A 24,209-nucleotide genomic window follows, 5' to 3' on the forward strand; every position below is an offset into this window, starting at 1 on the left:
GAATTCTAGCAAAGTTCAAGTTGGTGGAAGAGTCTAGAAGAATAGTGAGGATTCCACCAACATACAAGATTAGTGTAGATAATTCTAGCTTAGGAAGGTAGTGGAATTATCTAGATATCTCTAGCATAATGTTTTCATGCTTCTCCAAGGTTCCATCCATGCCTATAAAAGGAGAAGGCATCCACACCATTTGTAACAACCAAGAGAGAGCAAGTAGCAAGAAGTGAGAGTGTCAAGTAAGAAGTAAGAAGAAGCAACAAAGCTTCTAAGAGTGTTTGAGTGTTTCCTTTTGTACTAAGTTTGTGAGTGAATAAAAACCTTGTGTAATACTTTGAGAATTCTTTCTTTCTCTTGCCTATCAATTCCGCTGCGTTACATTTTTCTTTGTGAGATAAACATCTCCAGAGTAGTGAAGCATTTTTAAACCCCAACAGCATCACACCAGCGACGGGCGGGGATGGTAATAGTGTCATTATTTTAGTTCATTGATAAAGAAATTCTGGGATGAATACTATACAGATGATAAAAGATTGTAAATTGTCTTGTAAGATATTCTGCTCGAAGCTCTGTTGGCATGGTAAAAATCAGAAAAATGATTTAAACTTTTTTTTACCCACAGAAAGCTTGATTTCATGGCAAAAGTTTTGACAGCGTTTGAATGTTTTACCGAAAGAAGAGAACAAAGCCTTTCTGACTTTTGTTATTCCTCATTACAGAGAGGGGCTTCTGAAGGTAATCATTTCGCTTTCTACTTTCTTGTATATACTTTGATTTAATGAAAATACTATGAATGACTTGTTCTTTACAGAAGTCTCAGGTACGAAGCTCGCAGTTTTCTACTGTTTCTTTGGATTTTACACGTAAATTACAATTTGTCAAGAATCTTGTATATATATACTGCTACCTTTCAAATAATCGAAGTCTAGAAACAGCCGTTAATTTTGAATCGGTTTGGTGAAAGGGTAGCCATCGTTTGATGTTTCTTGGAAAAAAGAAGAGAAACGTGTAGGATGTTGCCTTCTAAAAGTCAAATCAGCCAGAACAGGTTATTCAACATATGGCCATGAATTCAAACTTAGGATTTGTCGATTATTTAAAGACTGTTGACCTTTTGGTTGCCTTCTGATGGTTAAACAATGACCATTACCTCTACAAAACTAGTTGATTAGTAAGGATAATCTCCCATGAAGCTAGTAGAGATTCATGGAAACGGATTCAGAGCTGCCGAGTGAAATTATTGGCTTTCAGATACTTTCGAGGATATCCGCGAAGTCTCTGATGCGCTTCAAATCCGTATGCAAGTCTTGGTCTTCTCTCATCCGCAGCCCTTCCTTTGTCAATGCCCATCGAAAATTCTACCGCAACAAGCACAGTCACCTCCTCCTCACCACCTGGGACGAATCTGCGAGGCAGCAACACTTCTTTTCTGTACAAATCAACCAAGAAGGAAGTCCAACTCTTGTCACCCACCTTCTAAAACTTCCAACACCGCCAGGTAAGAATGTTGAACGTCTCTACGAAGCACTGAGTATCAACGGCTTAGTCTGTCTTTACCTTTCTGACACCTTGTTTCCCAATCAAACCGATCACAACCATCCTGTTCGAATATTCAATCCGTGCACCCGAGAGTGTATAGTTCTTCCTCATGATTTACCTGCGTACCGCACCATCCGTGTTACGCACCACTTTGGGTTCAGTTCTCAGACGAACGAGTATAAGGTCCTTCAAGTGAAAAGGTTTCAGCCTCTAAATTCGACAAGGGACATGAGTTTCATGGTCAAGATTTTCAAACTAGGTACAAGTTCATGGAGACGGATAGAGGCAGACATTCACGATCTCCCATTTGATCCGCTGAAGTGCCAGTTTGAAAGGAGAAGTGTGTGCGTCTATGGAGCCATACATTGGATGCATGACTCAACACAAAATATCATCGCGGTTTTCGACCTTAAAGATGAGAGATTCAGAGCCATCCCACTCCCTGAAGACTACGATTACAGAATTCATGGTATTAACGATAAGCTTGGGAACATATTTGAAATGGAAGGGTGTTTGGCTCTAATAGGTGACAAACAGTTGAGGCAGATGAATACAATGGAATTGTGGATTTTGAAGGACTACCAAAACCAGGTGTGGGTTAAGGAAACTATCACCTTTCCGTTTAGTTGGAGAGAGTTAGTGTACCCTGTTCCTTTCTATACAATTCACACCGGTGAGCTCCTCCTCCTCCAATCTTCAAGATTACTCCGGCAAGATTCGTCAGAAGCAAGGGTGCTTTTTTACAATTTGAAGAGTAGAAGTTTTAGAAGTGAAAGTGTTTTTCCAGAATCGATACTTCCTAATGATATTCGGTTGAAGTTACTTGCTCATTATGATGACAGTATTGTCCCTTTAAGGTGAGATGACTTATTTCATCCTCAAGCTTCAATTCAATATTTTTCTTTTGAGTTGCAACTTTGTACATCTGTTAAAAAGAATGCATTTGAAGAAAGATAACCTAACCTAATTAAGGTTCAGTGTTTTAACATTTGATTCAACAATTGTCGTTTATGAAATATGAATGTAGAACTTCCCAACTAAGTGGAAGCTTTGGTGTCCAATTAGCTAAGATACAGTAACGTAATGGTATTAGAGTTAGCAATTAGACCAAAGCCAAAAATTGAGAGCAAACAAATGCAAAGTAAAATCAATGTGGTTTTCGAATGAACAACTGAACGTTTGTACCGCTGTCATTCCAGATTCTTTAAGCCAGCTCCGCCACTGTGGATGAAAGCATGATTACACACAATATAAAAGGAAATAGGAAAACAGCAAAAATACTACCCGAGCATAACCACCCAAAGTTCATGTACGTCGTGGTAATTGGTACAAAACTAACAATTTGCCACCTACGTCTACTTTCATCTAGCTTAAGGTGTAGTTGTTGGTGGAGCAAATGGCTTCTGGTACCCTAGTCGGAAGAAATAACGAGAATATCCTAAACATCACCTCTATTCCTTTTTTTTTTTGTCATATGCATCTTCGTCAAGGTTTTTATTGAGACCCATATGAACGCATCATATCCTCCTGTGTACTTATTCATTCGCTACTTTAATAAATATCATACTCTTTCTTTTCAAAACAAAAACAAAAGGAAAGAAAATAATTTCTTGATTCATTGGCATCAAATAGAGAATCAGAAGTAGTTTTATCTGTTCTTGTTTTACTCTTCAAAGTTTTGAACAATTCAACAAAAATAAAAACATAGCTGAAGTTACATTTTGTTGTCTTTTTTAAAGACAAGCAAACAAACCAAAGCAGCTTACTCTATAGCCTACATTCTCACTTAATTTTTAGTCTTCTTCTGATAAAAACCAGGAGTGTTCCAATTCCCATTCACCATCGATATGCCAATACAAAAATAGCTGTGACTAGTAACCTGCAAGGATAACTTGCATCCTAAGAAAGTAGTATAGAATATAGATCAATATGTGAGAATGTGAAGGTAAGTAAAGAGTCCCACATTGGTGAAAGAGAAACCTCGCAATGGCTTATAAGAGGTTGGGCTACTCCTCATATTGTGAATTGGTTTTATGGTGGAACCCCAACTTTCTTCACAATATAAATGGAATCATCAAGCGGTCCAGAGTTCATCCCCAGCCAAATTACATGCTTCGAGATACTTGCAAGGCAACCCTCTAAGTCTTTGATGCGATTCAACTGGTATGCAAGTCTTGGTCCTCTCTCACCCGCAACCCTTCCTTTATTGACACTCATCACCACTTGGGCTCAACAAGCACACTCACTTCCATCTCACGGCCTGGGACAAACCCACAAGACAGCACACTTCTCCTTACAAATTAACCAACAAGGAAGTCTAACACACGCACCTAAAATAAACGTCTCTACACTGCACAGTGTTTCAACAGTTCGGTCACCTCACCTCCCAATCAAACAGATCTAAACCACCCTGCACACGAGAGTCTATATCTCTTCCCCACACTTCACGCATGTCCTACACAGCACATGTTACACTCCATTTTGGGTTCAGTCCTCTTACAAATGAGTATAAAGTTCTCCGAGTAAAAAAGCTTATCCCTGCTGTGGGAGACATGCATTTTCAAGATATTTAAAATGGGGACAAGTTTATGGAGGCACATAGAGGTAGACCTTAATGATCTCTCTTTTGAACCTCTTAAATTCCTGTTTCACAAGCGAAGTATGTGCTTAAATGGGGCCATACATTGGATGCACGGGATACAGTCCCATTGTGGTTTTCGACAATGGAGATGAGAATACTGATCCCACTTCCTGAAGATTATACTTGTTTTACACGTAGTGTTAGTTATCCTGTGGGAAATATAGTTGGGGTGGGTGGATATTTGGGTCTAGTAGGTGGCAGGAGGATGATGAATCATGAAACGATGGGGTCATGGATTTTAAAGGACTACCAAATGCAGGACTGGGTTAATGAGACCATCGTTGCGGAGTCAGAGTACGCTGTTCCTTTTTGTATCATTCACACGGATGAGCTCCTCCTCCAATCTTCACGGTTGAGCAGACAGAACCCTGCCTATATGGGGGTGATTCTATACAATATGAAGAGTTAAAGTTTCAGAAGAAGTGAAATTGTTTTCCACGAATGGACCCCTTTGGGTTCAAGTTACTTACGAGTTATGAGGATAGCATTGTACCCTTAATAAGATGAGAGTTATGAGGAGCAATTTGCGTTGCAAGTATGTTTCAATTTTGTGGTTTGGAGTCCATTATTTGTTAGGATGTCCTCATTATAAATTTAAATTTCTCTCATCCTTAAAGTTATTAAATTCGATTTAAGCATGGAAGCATATAATTCTTGTAGTAGAGCATTTCTTCAGTTCTAAATTTGCCCAAGTCCACCAATACCAGTTAAATTTTAGTTGGTGGAGTGAAAAGTTTACCAATTTCTTTAATTTAAAGTCTAAACATGTTTAAGCTGCATTGTGCCCTTACTATATGATATAGTTGAGAATTTTTTTAACATTGGATGCATGACTCAACACAAAATATTGTCTCAGTTTTCGACCTTAAGATGAGAGATTCAGAGCCATTCCACTCCCTGAAGACTACGATTACAGAATTCATGGTATTAACGACAAGCTTGGGAACATATTTGAAATGGAAGGGTGTTTGGCTCTAATAGGTGACAAACAGTTGAGGCAGATGAATACAATGGAATTATGGATTTTGAAGGACTACCAAAACCAGGCGTGGGTTAAGGAAACTAACACCTTTCCGTTTAGTTGGAGGGAGTTAGGGTACCCTGTTCCTTTCTATACAATTCACACCGGTGAGCTCCTCCTCCTCCAATCTTCAAGATTACTCCGGCAAGATTCGTCAGAAGCGAGGGTGCTTTTTTACAATTTGAAGAGTAGAAGTTTTAGAAGTGAAAGTGTTTTTCTAGAATCGATACTTCCTAATGATATTCGGTTGAAGTTACTTGCTCATTATGATGACAGTATTGTCCCTTTAAGGTGAGATGACTATTTCATCCTCAAGCTTCAATTCAATATTTTTCTTTTGAGTTGCAATTTTGTTCATCTGTTAAAAAGAATGCATTTGAAGAAAAAGAGGACCTAAGCTAATTAAGGTTCAGTGTTTTAACATTTTATTCAACAATTGTCGTTTATAAAATATGAATGTGGAACTTCCCAACGAAGTGGAAGCTTTGGTGTCCAATTAGCTAAGATACAGTAAGGAAATGGTATTAGAGTTAGAAAGTAGGCCAAAGCCAAAAATTGAGAGCAAACAAATGCAAAGTAAAATCAATGTGTTTTCGAATGAACAACTCAACGTTTGCACCACTGTCTTTCCAGATTCTTTAAGCCAGCTCCGGCACTGTGGATGAATGTATGATTACACACTAACTCACTCAAACTAAATATAGAAGGAAATAGGAAAATTGCAAAAATACTACCCGAACATAACCACCCAAAGTTCATGTATATCGTGGTAATTGGTACAAAACTAACGATTTGCCACCTACATCTACTTTCATCTAGCTTAAGGTGTAGGTGTTGGTGGAGTAAATGGCTTCTGGTACCCTAGTTGCAAGAAATAACGAGAATATCCTAAACATCACCTCTATCCTTTTTTTCATATGCATCCCGGTCAAGGTTTTTATCGAGACCCATATAAAGGCACCTTGTCCTCCTGTGTACTTATTCATTCACTACTGCAATAAATATCGTACTCTTTCTTTTCAAAACAAAAACAAAAGGAAAGAAAGGTAATAATATCTTGATTCATTGGCATCAAATAGAGAACCAGAAGTAGTTTTATCTGTTCTTGTTTTACTCTTCAAAGTTTTGTAGAATACAAAAATGAAAACATAGCTGAAGTTACATTTTGTTGCCTTTTGTAGAGACAAGCGAACAAACCAAAGCAGCTTACTCTATAGCCTACATTCTCACTTAATTCTTAGTCTTCTTCTGACAAAAACCAGGAGTGTTCCAATCTCCATTCACCATCGATATGCCGATACAAAACTAGCTGCGACTAGTAACCTGCAAGGATAACTTGCATCCTAAGAAAGTAGTATAGAATATAGATCAATATGTGAGAATGTGAAGGTAATTAAAGAGTCTCACATTGGTGAAAGGAGAAACCTTACAAGGGCTAATAAGAGGTTGGACTACTCCTCATATTGTCAATTGGTATTATGGTAGAACCTCAACTTTATTCACAATATAAATGGAATCATCAAGCGGTCCAGAGCTCAACCCCAGCCAAATTACATGATTCGAGATACTCGCAAGGCTACCATCTCTCACCCGCAACCCTTCCTTTATTGACGCTCATCACCACTTGAACTTCAACAAGCACACTCACATCCTTCTCACGGCCTGGGACAAACCCACAAGGCAGCACACTTTTTCTCCTTACAAATTAACCAACACAAATTAACCAACAAGGAAGTCTAACACACGCACCTAGAATAAACATCTCTACACTGCACGGTGTATCAACAGTTCGGTCACCTCACTCTTACAAATGAGTATAAAGCTCTCCAAGTAAAAAAGCTTATCCCTGCTGTGGGAGATGTGCATTTTATTTTCAAGATATTTAAAATGGGGACAAGTTTATGGAGGCACATAGAGGTAGCCCTTAATGATCTCTCTTTGAACTTCTTAAATTCCTGTTTCACAAGCGAGGTATGTGCGTAAATGGGGCCATACATTGGATGCACGGGACACAGTACCTGTTGGAATTTTTTTAGATCGACGGGCTCGGGGGCTCTACTCTAACAACATCAATAATGTCCCCACTTTATCACATGCTCAATCCATCATATGTGATATTTTATCACAAAATGCCTCGATATTAATTAGAGTGTGGTAATCATATTTAAACCAATTGATTTCTTTTGCACCCACCGATGTAGTATTGTCCCCACTTTATCACCTGCTTAATCCCTCATGTGTGATATTTTATCACAAAATGCCTCGATATTAATTAGAGTGGGGTAATCATAGTTAAACCCATTGATTTCTTTTGCACCCACCGATGTGGGATTTCAACACTCCCATGTAACCCCATTTAGTGGTTCACACGGGGAGATCCACACATTTGAAACTCAGATCCGCACATTGGCCGGCTATTGAAACTCAAAGGTCGGCTCTATGTTAAGAGTCCAAACTTGTTTTCAATGAAACTCAGAGGCCGACTTTTAAGTCTTGTTTCCTTCTTGGTGACAAACTCATTGGCTTGTATGGGCCCCAACCTTGGCTTTGATACTATGTTGGAATTTTTTTAAATCGACAGGCCGAAGACCCCACTCTAACAACATTGTCCCCACTTTATCACCTACCCAATCTGTCAAGTGTGAGGTTTTATCACAAAATGTCTCGATATTAATTATAGTGGAGTAATCATATTCAAACCCATTGTTTTCTTTTGCACCCACAGATGTGGGATTCCAACAGTCCCATTGTGGTTTTCGACAATGGAGATGAGAATATTGATCCCACTTCCTGAAGATTATGCTTGTTTTACGCATAGTGTTAGTTATCCCGTGGGAAATATAGTTTTTTTTTTTTTTTGGGGGGGTGGTGTGGGGGTGTGGATATTTGGGTCTAGTAGGTGGCAGAAGGAGAGGGGGGGGGGGTGTGGGTGTGGATATTTGGGTCTAGTAGGTGGCAGGAGGATGATGAATCATGAAACGATGGGGTTATGGATTTTAAAGGACTACCAAACTCAGGACTGGGTTAATGAGACCATCGTTGTTCCTTTTTGTATCATTCACACAGATGAGCTCCTCCTCCAATCTTCACGGTTGAGCGTAGAACCCTGCCTGTGCTTCTATACAGTATGAAGAGTGAAAGTTTCGGGAGAAGTGAAATTGTTTTCCACGAATGGGCTCGTTTGGGTTCAAGTTACTTATAGCACTGTACCCTTAATAAGATGAGAGTTATGATGTGGAGCAATTTGCGTTGCAAGTATTTTTCAATTTTGTAGTTTGGAGTCCATTATTTGTTAGGTTGTCTCTCTATAAATTTAAATTTCTCGGTTTCTCTCATCCTTAAAGTTCTTAAATTCGATTTAAGTATGGAAGCATATAATTCTTGTAGTAGAGCATTTTTGAGTTCTAAATTTGCGCAAGTCCAGCAATACCAGTTAAATTTTAGCTGGTGGAGTGAAAAGTTTACCAATTTGTTTAACCTTTAAAGTCTAAACATGTTTAAGCTGCATAATTAGTTGCATTGTGCCCTTACTATATGATATAGGTGAGAATTGTTATAGCAATGATACTTCATGTTCGTTACAAGAAACGAGTTATTCATTTTTGTCGATCAGATACAACAACAAAAATTCCCTCACACAATTTTTCTTCTTTTTTCACAAACAAGAAGAAGAAGAATATTTTTATAAGTGTGAGAAGGGCATGATTGTTAACACGTTATTTGAATGAATGTTGCTGGTTCATATCTCGTTGAATTCATCTCTAACTGGTTTTTTTTTTTTTTTTTTTTTTGTTATAATAACAAAATATTTGGATAAATGATGTTTCAATGACGTGAATTTTATAACAAACTAACTGAAATAAAACCAAATAAGATATTGGAGAAAACTAAATGTCCCTCATAAGCAATGTTATTTGGAGTTCAGAAGATTTAGAAATGAAAGGAAATAAATTGCTCCGTGGCTGTCAAGCAATGGTTGTTGTTCTGATTGTACTCATGTTGTATAGGTAAAAGTATTAATATCACAGTTTGACACCAATGATGTGAGTTTTGCTTAACAAACATTTTTGTAGGTTGGATTGCCCAACCAAGATTACAAGGGAATTTGAGAGGGGTAGAATGCGACTAAGGGACGAGAAAGCAGGAGGGTTTCAAAAGCGCTCGACAAGTGATATATTCAGGTGAGGGTATGCATGGTTCGGAACATTTATTGTTTGATGTATGTTACAATTGCATTTTGTACTTGTCTTTGTGATTGTAAATTTGTAAATAGCAATTAATCTAATATAATCTTTGATATACGTTTCAATTGCATGCATACTATACTTGAAACTATAATCATGTTGTTAATTCAATCTAAGCTATTAATTTAGCTATGTCTTATCATGATTTCAATAAATTTACCTATAGCTCTTATTGCGTGAGGATAAGTTTATGGAACCTAATCCTTTAGGAAATATTTCATTAAAGTCAGCAGTATAAAATTAACAAGACACGGTTCCATGTACTAATAATTTTCTTCGACATGTTTGAAACCTTGAATTTCCACCTACAATTAAAAAATTTGTTACTTTTTTTGTGTAAAAAAACTAAAAAACAAAAAAACAAAAAACCCTAATACTAAAGCAAAATTATCTAGTTTTATTGACATTGATCATTCTAGTCCTATTTGTAATCAAAATTAAACTAAATCTTTTTGTTTTTTTTTAAGGAAAACTAATGAAAAAGGTTTGAAAACTTTCAGTTTTAACAATAACGACAAAATAAAGGGTAAAATGAATAGTACCTGGATTAATTTTTTAATATAAAAATGTGGTTTTTCATTAAAGTGAACAGTACCATGAGCTTTTCATTAAAGTTCCCTTTTTTTTTTAATACAACAATATTACATAAAGAGATGATTGACTTGAGCTAAGCCACAAAATGAACCGGCTATAATAATTTGATATCAAACTTAATCTTTGATTTTATGAGAGTAATTTTGCCAGACAAATATAGGTGGACTCATCTCCATAATTTTCTAGATTATCCAATGCCTATTATCATCAATATGGGTTCTAGAAATTTGAATACATTGCCTTCTTTACTGACTCATACAACTATACGTAGTTAAAGAATTTAAGAGATGAAGATTGTGCATAAACAAGGAAGAACATCCAATAATCAACCGAATATCAGCAGTGCGCGACGATGGAATCTTCGAAAAGGCGTTAGATAACCATTATTATCAAATTTGGTACTTGCAATTTTCGAACAATCTTATCAAGCACTACATGTAAAGGTGAGTTTTGTTAAGGTCAGTTTGTTTCAAACTTTGATAATGATTAATGTAGTTTCAATTAACATTTTGTGTTTATTGCAGCATGTGCTGGTGTAATGAGATATTGATGCTTTTCTGAACTGTTTGTTTCCATGGAGGTTGAGCTAACCTTTGATCGTTGAATAATAAAAAATTTTGAATATCCTGTAATAAGAAATTTTTTTTGACTCAAAATTTTCCTACAAATAGTAAATCAAAATTCTGCACTAGGTGTAGATAGGACCATATTCGCTGTGTTTCGCCGGGCCACAAAAGGTATGGCACCAGATAACAATGGAGAAGATACTACGATAAGGCACAATAAAACAGCTTTAAGAAACAATGAGATGAGACGAAATAAAAAATAAATAAAATATCTCAGCTAAACTTCTTTTATATATATTTTATTATCACATCCTTCGCGATATCCATTTACAAGAAATAAAACGGCCTATGAAGAATTGTTGCACTTCAATTCTAGTTGGAGGAGCATGATGTATCTCTCAGTTTATAGTTTTGAGTCACTTATATGTTAGTCTGCCATTATTATTTTAAACTTATTTTTTTAGAGTTGATACGTTGTTTCTATGTAAGCGAGGAAATATCTAAATCTAGTAGTAATACTTCTTAAATGTGGGGCAGCAAATTTCCATGTCCAGCAATATACAACAATTATTTTGTAATTTTAGGTTGGCAAATTTTTTTTTTAAGTTCAAAGAATAATAAGCAAATTATAAGAGAACTCGAACTTAATTATTTTGAAATTTGAGGACTTTTTCAAGCTATGAACACAAAATTGTACCTTGTCAATTCTTTGTTAAGACCCCTTCAATAATCAATTAAACTTCGAATCTCAGCAGTGTGCGGTGATTCTTTGTTAAGACCCCTGATGCGCTACAAATGCGTATGCAAGTCATGGTCCTCTCTGCACAACTTTGTTTGAATGACAATGAGATTACAGCTGGATTACTTGGGTGGTACTTAACTAGTTGTACTGATTATGTGAAACACAAGGAGTCTGACAACCTTAGTAAGATAAGAGTCGTGGAGTTTTATATATTGCAGCTGATCTATTTAAATCTTTATTGAGTAAATACTAATCTATAGAGTCATGATGGGACTTAAACTTGGTAAAGAGAGGGATTATCACTCTTTCTGATAATAGGTTGGACCGAGTGAATCTCTAACCATATGTATGGTTGTATAAATAGATGAAGTTCATGCTTCCACACACACGCTATTCACGTGAAGGAATGAATGTTGGGGGAGACAAGTGGACTGGGAAAGAAGGGTGAGGGTGATGGGTTTGTAGAGGGTGGTCCCACATTTTTTTATAAAAATATTTAATAATTTTTTTTAATTTTTAATATTCAATTAGTTTTTTAATCCAATTGGGTAGGGAGTGAGCTCCGCCTCAAGCCACGTCAGCATTTAATAGAGAAATAGACAAAAACTAATGGAGGTATGACATTGTAACTGATTCGTAAGATGAGGTGTGACATTGTAATTTTTAAAACATGAGGTATGAGATTGTGGTTCAACCCATAGTTAAGGTAGTTTTGTGTAATTTATCCTTTGTTTTATGGTTGTTCGTAACTAATTTCGTTTGCTAGGGCGAGGCCACAAGTCTTAGCAAGAATATGTAGTTTCTTTTCAATTTACTTATGATATTATACATGCAAGTTTTGAATTATTAATCACCGGTTTAAACTATCTAATTGTCTTAATAATTGGCCACCATTAGAATATTCAGAAAAGTTTGATGCAATTTTGGCAAATGTTTGTCCCTGGAATTGACTAAGGTTTCTTGTGGTTAATATGTGTAACTTCTTAGGATGGACGACATGTCTTAAGGGTTATATGGTTTTTCAAAAGGTTTTCACAAAACTTAATGAGTCTTGCTTGTTCACGTTCAATTTGGACGACACGGACGGGTTGCATATTTGATATACGTTGAATGTTGGAGGTTCCAAGTAGGACATATTTAAGGAAAACCTAACCTTTAAAATATGCATCGGTAAGTGATAAGTAATTAGAAGAACTATGCATTGTTAAAGTAACAAGAGAACCCTAGTGCTCAAATTGATTTTCAAAATTATTTTCTTTTGTTTTCTTTACTTTGCCAATTTATTTAATTGTTTTTAATTAAATTCGTTTTTAATATTTTAGGTCATAAAATCATCTTTTTCCAAACTTTGTTTTCAAATAATTAATTAAGATTTGGTGTAATATAAATTATTCATTCAATCTATGTGGAGAACAACCTTACTAGAGTCGACTATACTACGATTACTTTAGACTCTTGCAAGTATTTTAAGTGTTTTTATCTCTACTTTTGCAGGTGGTAAAAATCCAACCGTGACAATCCTCTTTGCATGTTGAACTTTGAAGAAGCGGTTAAGGGGGTGATTTTAAAGTGGGAGACGTGGGTTTAAAGAAAAAAACCTCCCCCATTTTTTTTATTTTTTGTATTTTTTAAATAGGATATGTTACTTTTTTCTGGCTGTGAGGTTCGTGTAAAAAATTGAAAATTTGAGTGGTATGTAATTACTAAATTGCCATGTCTTTTAATTTTGTTTAGCTTTGATGAGAGGGTTAGAATAGTAATTTCAAAGAGTTTTGGTTGACAAACAGAGTTTTATTAATAAGTAGCTTAGATTATATATTCTTTCTAAATTCAATGGAATTGGATAGTTGTAAATAGCCCCACCAGGATCTTTCAAAAAATAAATCCCTATTCGAAAAGTGCATAACCGCTGCATCTCTACAATAAGAAGAGTAAAAGTTTTAGAGAAAATGGCAAGTGACCATTTACCACAGTGGTGAAAAAGAGTTGTACTTTTGCATTCCGGCGTGAGTTCAAGTCGCGTCCGCTTCCTAATCTAACATCTAACTGCTAATGCTATTGTCTTATCAAAAAAGCATTAGGAAAAGTGAAATTGTTTTATCCTCTGTGGGAGCCAAAAATTACTCCACTAAACAAGCCACTAGCATGTCACGCATGGGAAGTGGAACTATAATCAAGCAACTTCATACCCATTCCATAGAACATGGAGAAATAGAAGGAAAAGTGGGGTTTAGAGCCCAAGTATTTTATGTCTATAAAGAATCTAGAATCCCACAAGAATGAGGGAAGAGAGAGATATGACATTGTTCTATATTTTACAAGCATTCTGAATAAACACTGACTTAAGCGTCGAGTGTTATATTGTAGGTTCCCCTCCTTCCTCATTGATGGCGAGCGAAGATGGTGTCTAAAACTTCTCAACTTGTTCAAGATTACTTGTTAATGAAGAATTAGAGTACTCGAAGTTTTCCGCTCCAACACCATCGGAATGAACATTTATTAGTGATGCTAGATTGAAGTTACTTGCTAGCTATGATGATAGCATTGTGCCCTTAAGATGAAATGGTTTATTTCATCAAGTTTCAATTCAACGGTTACTTTCCAAGAAAGGGATCCGGACCTAATCCATTTAGTCTGAGATCCGGGCTGTTGAAATTTGATTCAACGACTATAAACAGGGAGCTCCTTTAAAAGTGATAATAACTATAGCCGTTAAATTAAATTTCAATAACCTGAATCCCGAACTAGATGGATTAGGTAAAAATTGATCGGTAGAGGATCCCTTTCCTACTTTCCATTTCCATCTCTCCTTTAAACTTTTGGAGTAACGTGACATTTTTTTGTCCCTGTAATTTCGGGGCTGTGATTCGCTAAGGTACACAATACCAAAACAAGTACGGTGTTTGCCTGTTTTGGAACCGAGGGAAACAACAGGGTTACAGGAGGAGAAGGGAAGAGGGCGAGTAAAAATAAACACTCAGAAGACCAAAACGAACAGTTTCATTTAAGGGGGATGGGACTAAAACGACGTCGGCTTAAAATTTTTTTTCTTCTTCTTCCTCGCGCAGCTTCCTGCTTCGTCTCACGCGGGTTTCAGGTCAGTCTGGGTGGGCAAACAGAGTTCCGGTCAAGTGGCTTTCCGGCTTCTGGAAGGCGGCTGCCCACCCTTTCCTCAAAACGTGTGTCTTCCCAGAATCTTGGGCATAAACTGCCAGCTTTGTGATTATTTGAACAATCACATCCACAGGAGAGCTTCTTCTTCGTCTACGAAAAGGTATGCTTTCCAATTTTCCATCAATTTTCCATCTTATTTTTTGCTGCTTTTCGAGAATTGATTAAAACATTAAGGAATTCGAATTTTCGGTTAAGAATTTTTCTGGTCCCTCTGCTTAACTGGTGGGTTTCTAATATTTTCTTTGATAAATAAAATTTTTATTTGCAAGTGGTTGATTGCTGGTTAGGGCCTTCCTCTTCGACGTCCCGTGTTCAAACCCTACCTCTTCCGCTTAGCGTAGATTATTGTAGAATATCGTTTCGACCAAAAATAAAAAAGATTAGTGTAGAATATCGCCAACTTTGAATCAATCTATGTTTTCAATTTTTTACATTTGATTATAGCAATTAAGAAGAGAGAATTCCAATGCTGGCAGCAGAAATAGGTTGGTTTTCGGGGTGCATTGAGCAATGCTTGTAAACTGAATTCTGGGCGTCCCTTTAGAGGTCTTCAGCGTGTTTGTAATTATATATTTTGTTCGATCTTGTTGTAGGTCGAATGGGGCCTAGATGGAAAGGAAAAGGCGCAGAAGCTAAAGCGCTTGCAAATCCACGTCAATGATAGTATTGCAGCTTCAGTCTTCTCTAATACAATCAGATGCTCAGGGAAACTTATCCGGGAGCAGCGTACTTCTTGCTGCAGAAGAAGAACAAGCCCTTCTTCTCGGTCCTGCCTACTTTGGTCATCCTGTTGTTAATGCCAATAAGGATAAGCACTGGTTTCAGTTGGGCATGGAAGAGGCATTTTTCCTATGCTATTCTTTAAAATGCCTCAAGATAGCCGGCGAAGATAAACACCCAAAGGATGATCATGAGCTTTGGCAGTACATGAAATCCCAAAAGGCAGCTTTTCCTGTCTTTTACAAGGCGTATTCTCACCTTCGAACGAAAAATTGGGTTGTAAGACCCGGACATCAGTATGGCGTGGACTTCGTTGCTTACCGTCACCATCCGAGTTTGGTCCATTCTGAATATGCTGTGCTTGTGTCATCAGAAGGAGATGCTGTAGCAAATGGGAGATTGAATGTGTGGTCTGATGTTCATTGCACCTTAAGGCTTTGTTTAGGTGTTGTAAAGACATTGCTAGTTCTTACAATTAGTAAAAATGGTGATGATGCTGCCTCTCCGTCATGTTTGGCCAATTGCACAGTTGACGAGCGCACAGTTACAAGATGGAATCTGGAACAAAGCCGCGAGGAAGATACAACAGATGATGTGGAATCACTAGTCGAAACTGGAACTAGGTCAGTGGCCAAGTAGAATCGTATTTCTAATATTACAATTTCCATGTTCATGTTGCAAGTTAAATGAATGTGTTTCACATCTGGGGAATTTGATTGAGTTGATTTTCTGCGTTTCAACATCACCTGTGCAATTTACATAAAAAGTAATGCAAACTTTGCTTTTCTTCATACGTATCTGTACTCTGTGGATACTTTTTCACATTGTCGGAGTAAGTACAACACAACACAACACTTCCACGTCAAGCACCTACACTACCAGTTTGCGCGTCGTGTTTGCAGTTGGCGTAAACACATACCGAAGAAAAAAATTCTCCAGTAGATGGTTAGTACAGTCTATACAGAGACTATAGAGTGTCAATAATTCACATAGCCAAATTATCAAAAATAAAACCAAATTCATGATGTTCACTTGACTAGACAAATAACCCCATGACTGCAACCCCGAAATGCCTTTAACATACACTTTTCACATAGTTTTTCCACGTATTAAATTCTCTACCATTGTAATTAAAGTTGGAAAGCACTTGGTTGTGCTTTTGTCATCCGCGCCTGCCCGTAGGGTTCATCGTTGTCCATCCGACGGTTGTTTCGGAATGCTGCACAACCTATCACATAGAAGATAACTAGGATGATTAACACAACAATGTTGATCACAGAGACCTTCCTCCAGCTCTTCTTGATGCTGGCCAAGACACCAGCTTTGCAAGAGTTGCAGGAATAGCAGAGTTGCTCTTGGTCATTGTTCCACATCGTGCAGTCCGGATTGGTCCCGACCAATCCTCCTCCGGTGGTCCAGACTGTCTCGTTCACATAGCTATAGCCACATTCTGTAGGGGGCTTGCAGCAGCCAGACTGTAGAACAAGTGGGGGAAAAATTGGTCTTTCAGTCACCATAGTAATACAAATACACTCTCGCGCGAACACACACATATTACATGTATATCGAAAGAAACGTTTCTGTTTTCTGTGATTTTCAATTACGTTTCCTTCATATTTTCCTATGTTCTCCTAATAACTACAGATTCTAACTTGAGCAAGTGTAACAGATCACCCTTAAGTAATGTCATATAACATATATATACTTCTAAATTACCCCGCATAAAAATCTGTCGTGTGGTGGCTTAATTGTGGTTAACTGGTAAAAGTCTTGGAATTGGAAGCGATCTTAGAAACCAATTAGGCCCCGGTAAAAAAAACTTTGAATGAAATAAGTGTCTCACATTTCTTACATTATGCGAGCAGCACATAACCATGAATGTGAGACACGCTTCTTACTTGAATACAAACTTCCTAGTTTCCAATATCTTTTATTTGTTATGAAATATGATTATGTGAAATTAAATCAGATATCACCATATCGATACAATTAGGTGTCTTGCTTAAACTAAAGTTCCACTTGTTTTTAAATTTTGGTTTAATTAGCATAATCCAGAATTTGGGGAAAATAGTATGTAATGGGTGAAAAGTTTTATTTCTTTATTTATAGAAAATTATTTATTTATTCCCTTGTAATTTTAAAATTGGATCAGGATGGTCCAACATGTGAAGAAAGTATGGAACATGCTAAAGGCATGCAATAATTTCTGGAACATTGTAATTCTTTCCACCAATAACTTGGACACTTTTTCTTCTTTACACCAATATTGTGAACTTATTTTTTATGCCGATAACGTGGACCTATAGACAACAACAAAAATTAAAATAAAAAAGGAAGTGAGCCCAAAAAAAAGAGAAAATTTTCAATGTGCCGAGAACACGGCTCGGTACACTAAGTTTAGCAATACAATTGGTTGGAATTCTTTTTTTTTAATTTCCAACCAATTGTATTATTACACTTGGTGTACCAGGTCGTGTTTCCGGCACACACTGATAAATCTCTCCAAAAAAGATGTGGGAAAGGAGGAGAAAACTTTAGGTCAATTCCAAGTTTGTTCTAAGGTGTACCAGACAAAAAATGAGAAGGGGAATTCCACCTAAAAGAAATTCTGTTAGGATAAGGCAAAAAAGGCCATCCAATTTCCAAACACTCCCAAAAGAGAACATGTGAACATTCTTTCTTAAAAGATTTTGAGGACACTGACTTCATGTAATGAAGTACAAAACAACTACTACCATGTTGTAATTAGTACCTAAATAACTTTTAAAATGTGAAGGGAAAAAAAAAACAAAGATAACCCAAACCCAAAGAGTTGCTTAAATTTAAGTTAAGTTGGTTTTTACCGTCTAACTCTTTATTTAGTGGTATTTCTCTTTCTAATTATATAGACATCTCAAATTTGAATCTTGTTCTCCGTTGGTCGGTAAAATGTTTTCTACTCTTGTAATGAGTCTTATTAGAGTCTGGTTTAGGGCTATTTTAATTTTTCTAAGCAGTGTTTTTTTTAAGTTGAGGATAAAATTGTGTGTGTTTATGAAGAAAAATGTTTTTTTTTTTTCTTTTCAAAATCATGGGTGTAAAACAGCATAAAGCAGAAGCAGCTTTACCATGCTTCTAAAAAAAATGTTTTTTTAGGAGGCAAGTGAAAAATACCAATTAATGAAACTTTTATATTAACAATCCTACCTCCGTCTTTTATTTTGCCAAAAACCCTTTAAGCACTATAATTTAGCAAACACTTATTTTTTTACAATTGTTTAATCTTACCGCATAAATCTCAAACTAGCCCTAATATCTTAAGATAAAGTGTAAACCCTGCAAGGCTACAAGTATTGTATCTTGTAAACATCATTTCCAAGTTACACCGCATAAACAAGAGACACAATTATTGAGATTAGCTATTTCTCGATTACGGTCAACGCCCCATTGGGTTTTGTGGTATCAAAAAATCCTTTAATATGTCAATAATTTTTAATAATCCAAAGTTTAATTGATGGATTTGGGCTTAGAACCACAATGTTATTCTTTTTTGTCTAAAGAAAAATTTAAAATAGAAAAAAAATTATCACAAAATGAGCCATTTCAATCACTGATCAATTTAAAGCACGATTTTTGTTTTTTTACCATAATCATATGATTAGATAGGATAATGCTAGGAAGCATAAATTTTTACACAAAATTTATAAATCAAATGATATATCACCAATAAAAAATAAATACGTTAATTAATAATTGATTAGTAATCTAATCATCAACCATATTATTTGATATACAAAATTTAATTTAAAATTTTGGCATCCTGAACGTTACCCAATTGGATAAGCACACTGGGTGGGAGCACTATTGTTCTATTTGTTGGTGGTTTTCCATCATTATCAAAAAAATATAAAAAACCAAAACAAAAGATGGCCAACAAAAGGCAAATTTCCATTGGTACAATACAAGAATCCCGTAATATATTAATGTTTAATGGGTATGAATATAATATGATAAGATGGAGGACTCAACCTCAAACCCCACCCCTAGTTGTCACATTGGGATCAGGATCCTCTCCTGATCTAAGGATGAGGATCCTCATGATCAAGAAGTGTGAACCGTTAGATGAAAATCCAACGGTTATAATTATTATAACTTTAAAATGACCCTCTGTTTGTAGCCGTTGAATTTTCATCCAACGGCCCACACTCCTTAATCATGAGGATCCTCATCCTTAGTTCAGGAGAGGATCATGATCCGTCACATTGTATCTGCCCATGTGCCATAAACTTCCCTACCAAATTTGAAGGATCTCATCAATCCACTAAATCCTAAACCAGATCTACCACTAACCCACAAATTAATCACCTTCAACTTCAACTTTAAAAACGAAAGTGAAATAATCTTGCCCCATGCAATGGAACCCTAACTTTTTAATTCAACTACTCTCTGTCAAAACTTGAAATTAAGTGTCACTAAATCAAATAATCATTCAAACAGTACTAAAGCTTCAAGTATTACAGGCTTTGACTTTAGTCAAGTCGGTTATTTGCTCCCCTTTTGGACCCCAAATTTGACTACCTCTTTGTAATTTAAATAAATTTAGTGTAAATTATTATTTGCATGAAAAATCTCCAACTAATAAGAACATAACCATAAAAATAAAGTTCCTAAATTCACATACCTGGATAGGATTGAGGTTTCTGTTGTAGAACATGTCAGCAGTCTCAGGCACACCCTTCATAGTCCTCCCCATCTTTTTACAGGTTTTTGAGTCCCTCACACAAGAAGCAATCTTCCCCCAGTAGCTATTATCCGCCACGCGCTCCTCCAGCCAGCCGGAATAGTCCTGCAGGTGGTAATCCAAGTAAGCCCTATTCATCTCCGCCCTGCCGGAGCCCTTGTCAGTGACGGCGTAGGCGAAGATGATGAAGCCGATGAGGGCGGCGATGATGAAGAACATGACGAATAGATACGCCCACATAAGAAAGGTGTTCCTGTAGCACGCACCCGCGAACCCAGCAAGGGAAACCACCATGATTGCGACCCCTATGACGATGAGCGGCCATTGGAGGAACTTGAGGCAGTCGGTGTTGTTGGCGCGGCTGCTCAGCCAGATTCCTCCGCCCATGATGGGGATCGAGAGGAGGAAAGTTATGAAATTTAGTAGTCCAATCAAGTGGTTGCTAGCCCTCATGATTTTTTCACTCTTTTTTTTTTCTGGGTTTTGTTTTCCTTTTTGGAAGGTTTGGAGATTTGGTTTTCTCTTCTTCTATCAGCTGCAGCTGTGCTTTGAATGTACTTCTGAAGTTTGGAGTTTTGATGAGGTCGTATGGTGGCGTTAGCTTTATAAGGATTTTTAGGTTTTGAGTGAGGGTGAGAAATGTGAGCTGTACTCTCTCTGCGTTGCTGACATGTATTAAGTTTGTGAAATGACTTGACTACCCTTGTTTTTTATTGGTTGTACAACTACCTAACGACCTTTGTGTTGTCATCTTGCTGTGTAAGAGTGTTGGTGTAGTTTGGCTGGAGAGCTGATTTTCAGGCATCTTTTTGTTGTTGGTTATCAAATTAAGTAATTTAAATTCATTTTTAAAACAAGTTTACTTAAGACCAAACCCAATCTTGGGCTAAATGCTATCTTTTAGGTTTTATTCCCCCCAAACCCAATTCAACCCAACCCATACTAAATATGTGGGCTAAAAGCTAAAAACCAAATAAAAGTCAAATTCCCCCTGGATTTAGCCTAGAAAATGGTGTGGGCACCATCAGAGGGACCCCACCCACATGGGCATGTTTCCCACGATTTATTGAATCGAACACCTGAGATTGAATATAATCAAATCTAACGGTAAAAAAAAGATCTAACAGCCCAAATTTAAATCCAACGGCTAAAATAGTTAAAAAAATTATTTAACTCAAAATTCACCCAAATTTAGTGATTTTTCAATATTTATCGGAATTTAAATATTTTTAGGTTAAAATGTTCATAAAATAAAACTATGATAGTGTACATAATTTTTTTTTAATAAAAATTTACTTTAAAAGAAAAAATTAGCCTAAATTTATTATTTAATAATCTCAGACTAAAAAATTTAAGCTGGAAGGGTTGGAGCAGAAAAACTGTTTCTGGGCTAAAACCTAAATTTTCTAGGCTAAAAATTTTAAGTTTTAGCCCAAAGATTGAAGATGGTCTTAGAAAATAGATTTGTAAATAATATTGTTTATATTCATACGTTTGTTAGCAATTAATGAAATGAAAAAGGATGTGACTCTCATTGATTTTGATTAATCGCAATTAAAAATGAAGGTATGAAATAACTAATGGATTTTCTTTTTATCTAGACTCGGCTCTTCTCATCATTATTCATTTTCATCTTGTAAGTCAACATGTCATAAAAGTATATAATCTCCACTACTAATTGCACCAAAATCTTGTGAGATGAAACTTTTCACCTAAAATTCATTTGGCCTCATTTTACTAAGTATATCAGACCTAAGTAGTTAAAGTGTGAAATCACCACCACAGGATGGCCCAGTGGTTGAGACGAATTCTAAACTCGTATTCTACACGGTATGTATTGGGTTCGATTCCTAACATTGTGAATTACTCAATGATGGTCATGTAGAGGATGAAATATCTCTGTAAATCTTTCCAACTTCCAAAAAAAATAAATTACCGTGCAAAACCACTCGCTGATACCCATTTTTGAATAAAAAAAAATAGAGATTAAAGTGTGACAATATCGGTCCATGGTTTGGACTCGTGAACACTTGCGGAACTCGTGACATAACAAAAATAATGGTGTTTGGGGGCAGAATGGGAAAACCAATGCTTGATTGCAGAGTACCCCAATTGAATATACTGTGAAAGTAGTTGCCTACTGGAGGATCTACTGTTTGACTATGTGGGTTGCTTGTGGTAATTGAGTGAAGATATTGATTTGCAATATATGACTTAATTAATTTAGTTAACTGTTGAGTTTTGACAATGACCTTCAAATTTTATTCAGCCAAAAAAAAAAAAAAACAAAGAATTTGAAAATACACGAGGATGACTTTTTAGGGCATGCCTTGTTCATCAAGCTCCAAGTTGCCAACTTCATGTAATTCGAGGAAAGCCTTTATAGATTGCGGTTTGATTCCATAAGAATTGTTGACCGCTAGATTTTACGATGCATTTTTTGAAACGTGATTACACACCTATTTTTATTTTTCACACGTCATTCTTAACTTTTGACAATCAGATCGAATGAATTGAAAAAAATAAATAATAAAAAATTAACAAAGCATGTGAGAAGTAAAAATAAATAGATGAAAAACATTATTCTTTTTTTAATTGCAATTTAACTGTTTGACATTAGGACAATTATATGACGTTCACAGTGTACGACACAAACTCTATCACAAAAATCAGTTGTTATGCGTAGGTGTGATTATATTACATAATTATTGCTCAAATTAAAATATTTTTTACATGGTGCAAAAATACATCTTGATGGGACCTAACAGTACGAAATTCATCCTTTCATTAAAATCGTGCGTGTATCATTGATCTCAATAATAATTTTGTTCAACACATGAATGAAAATACGTCGTACATATTCTCGTATACTCTACCAATCCACAAGGTAAAAATATTCTTCTTTTTTTGTTTGTTGACAAAGAAGCGTAAAAATGTCGTGAAATCAAGCGATCTTTGTTATATCAACAACTAGAAAACGTGGACAAAACAACGGAGCTTGCTCATAAATAATGAATAATCAATAATATTTTGGGATGAAAATCCTGGGAAATTTTGCATGAGTCAAAGTGATAACGTAGAGAACAAGTAAGCAAAAGAGAAGCTGATAATGGGATATGCAAAGAAGGTGGTGGGTCCATGACGAACGTTACAACTTACAATTGGAACATGCAAAGGAGGAGAAACCGCCTAATAAAGTAGAACGTGGTCGGTGCCTCGGTGGTAACGTTCGCCTGGACTTTGGTGGTCAAACTCTCCAAGCTTATCTGCTCGGTGCATTTTTTCTCATCATCTTAAACTTCGGTATATGTTTAATATGTAATTAATTATTTACTATGTATTTTTTTACTTAATTTTAATTAATTTTCTCTAAAATTAAAAAGGTAACATTCAATGTAAATATTAACTATAATTAGATAAAATTACACATAATAAATAATTAGATATATAATAAACATACGCTATGATTATCAAGAGGACGTAATAATAATATATGATATTGTTATAAGATAATGTGACAATTTGGAATTCTTATGAAGGTCGGTGGAAATTCAACTCCATTGAAAAGTCAAGTAAAAGACCAAAGAGGACAAGGCACAGATGCCCATGTAACAAAAGCATGTCAACAAGCTCTATTATTTTTTTCCATACTCACTCGTATAAGAAATAAACGGTTGTATCGTATTGAGAAAATATTATTTTCGCTTACGTAATTTAATAGATACAAAGTTGGACTATCAAGTAGTTCAACTATTGAGGACTTATTCCTAAGGAGCTCCATTAAAAACTGCAATATAGTGCCATTCTTTTGTACTTATACGTGAAAGATTTTGACATATTTTGCTGATAACAAGTTCGATGCTAATTAATTATATCTGAAAATAGAAAGGCCCACTGAGAAAACACACCGGTAAGCAGCAGCAGTAAAGAAAGCACTCCAGTTAGGCTGAAAGGCCACCCAAAGAAAACCCAACAAGAGAAACGGGAGCCGAAGCCCACAGTTAAAAATCTTTGATTTTCTTTGTTAGGTACAGTCCACTGATTCCTATTCTCAATTAGACCCAAACCAATAATGACATGTTTATTTATTAAAAATTAGTACTCTTTTGTGCATTTTGCACTTCTTTACTTCATTTTTCTCTAATAAACGATAGTATTAGCACGGTAAATTGTTAGTTGTTAAAAACAAGGAGAATCAGTGAGAATCGAATTTGCATTAGGGTACATAAGCATCAATGTTTTCTACCACTA

General features: G+C 36.0%; 2 protein-coding genes and 2 pseudogenes across 3 annotated transcripts; 3 read left to right on the forward strand and 1 right to left on the reverse strand.

The window, feature by feature from the left end:
• The first annotated feature begins 1,107 nt into the window (after nt 1–1,107).
• LOC103948894 (F-box protein At1g30790) lies at nt 1,108–5,156 on the forward strand. 2 transcript variants are annotated; one of them, XM_048569053.1, is made up of 2 exons: nt 1,108–2,393; nt 5,034–5,156. In XM_048569053.1, the coding sequence occupies exons 1-2, from the start codon at nt 1,204–1,206 to the stop codon at nt 5,044–5,046; spliced, it is 1,203 nt and encodes a 400-aa protein (XP_048425010.1). In that variant the 5' UTR covers nt 1,108–1,203; the 3' UTR covers nt 5,047–5,156. The 2 variants fall into 2 exon arrangements, with proteins under 2 accessions (XP_048425010.1, XP_009358253.2); XM_009359978.3 differs by lacking the exon at nt 5,034–5,156 and having other exon boundaries at nt 1,109–2,527.
• LOC103948997 lies at nt 3,602–5,493 on the forward strand (annotated as a pseudogene).
• Nucleotides 5,494–15,116: 9,623 nt separating this feature from the next.
• Nucleotides 15,117–16,029, forward strand: LOC103948998 (annotated as a pseudogene).
• Nucleotides 16,030–16,208: 179 nt separating this feature from the next.
• Nucleotides 16,209–20,557, reverse strand: LOC103948999 (tetraspanin-3). Its single transcript, XM_018647887.2, has 2 exons — nt 19,899–20,557; nt 16,209–16,713 (listed from the first exon to the last, which is right to left on the reverse strand). The coding sequence occupies exons 1-2, from the start codon at nt 20,409–20,411 to the stop codon at nt 16,369–16,371; spliced, it is 858 nt and encodes a 285-aa protein (XP_018503403.1). The 5' UTR covers nt 20,412–20,557; the 3' UTR covers nt 16,209–16,368.
• Nucleotides 20,558–24,209: the final 3,652 nt, after the last annotated feature.

The sequence above is a fragment of a genome, unplaced genomic scaffold (genome assembly GCF_019419815.1).
Source record: "Pyrus x bretschneideri cultivar Hongxiangsu unplaced genomic scaffold, Pyrus_bretschneideri_v1 Contig5, whole genome shotgun sequence".
NCBI lineage: Eukaryota > Viridiplantae > Streptophyta > Magnoliopsida > Rosales > Rosaceae > Pyrus > Pyrus x bretschneideri.

Coding starts and splice junctions, on each gene's coding strand:
- LOC103948999 (XM_018647887.2), bottom strand. CDS start 20,411: ATGAGGGCTAGCAACCACTTGATTGGACTACTAAATTTCATAACTTTC. Junction 16,714..19,898: donor GAAACCTCAATCCTATCCAG/GTATGTGAATTT, acceptor CTTGTTCTACAG/TCTGGCTGCTGCAAGCCCCC.
- LOC103948894 (XM_048569053.1), top strand. CDS start 1,204: ATGGAAACGGATTCAGAGCTGCCGAGTGAAATTATTGGCTTTCAGATA.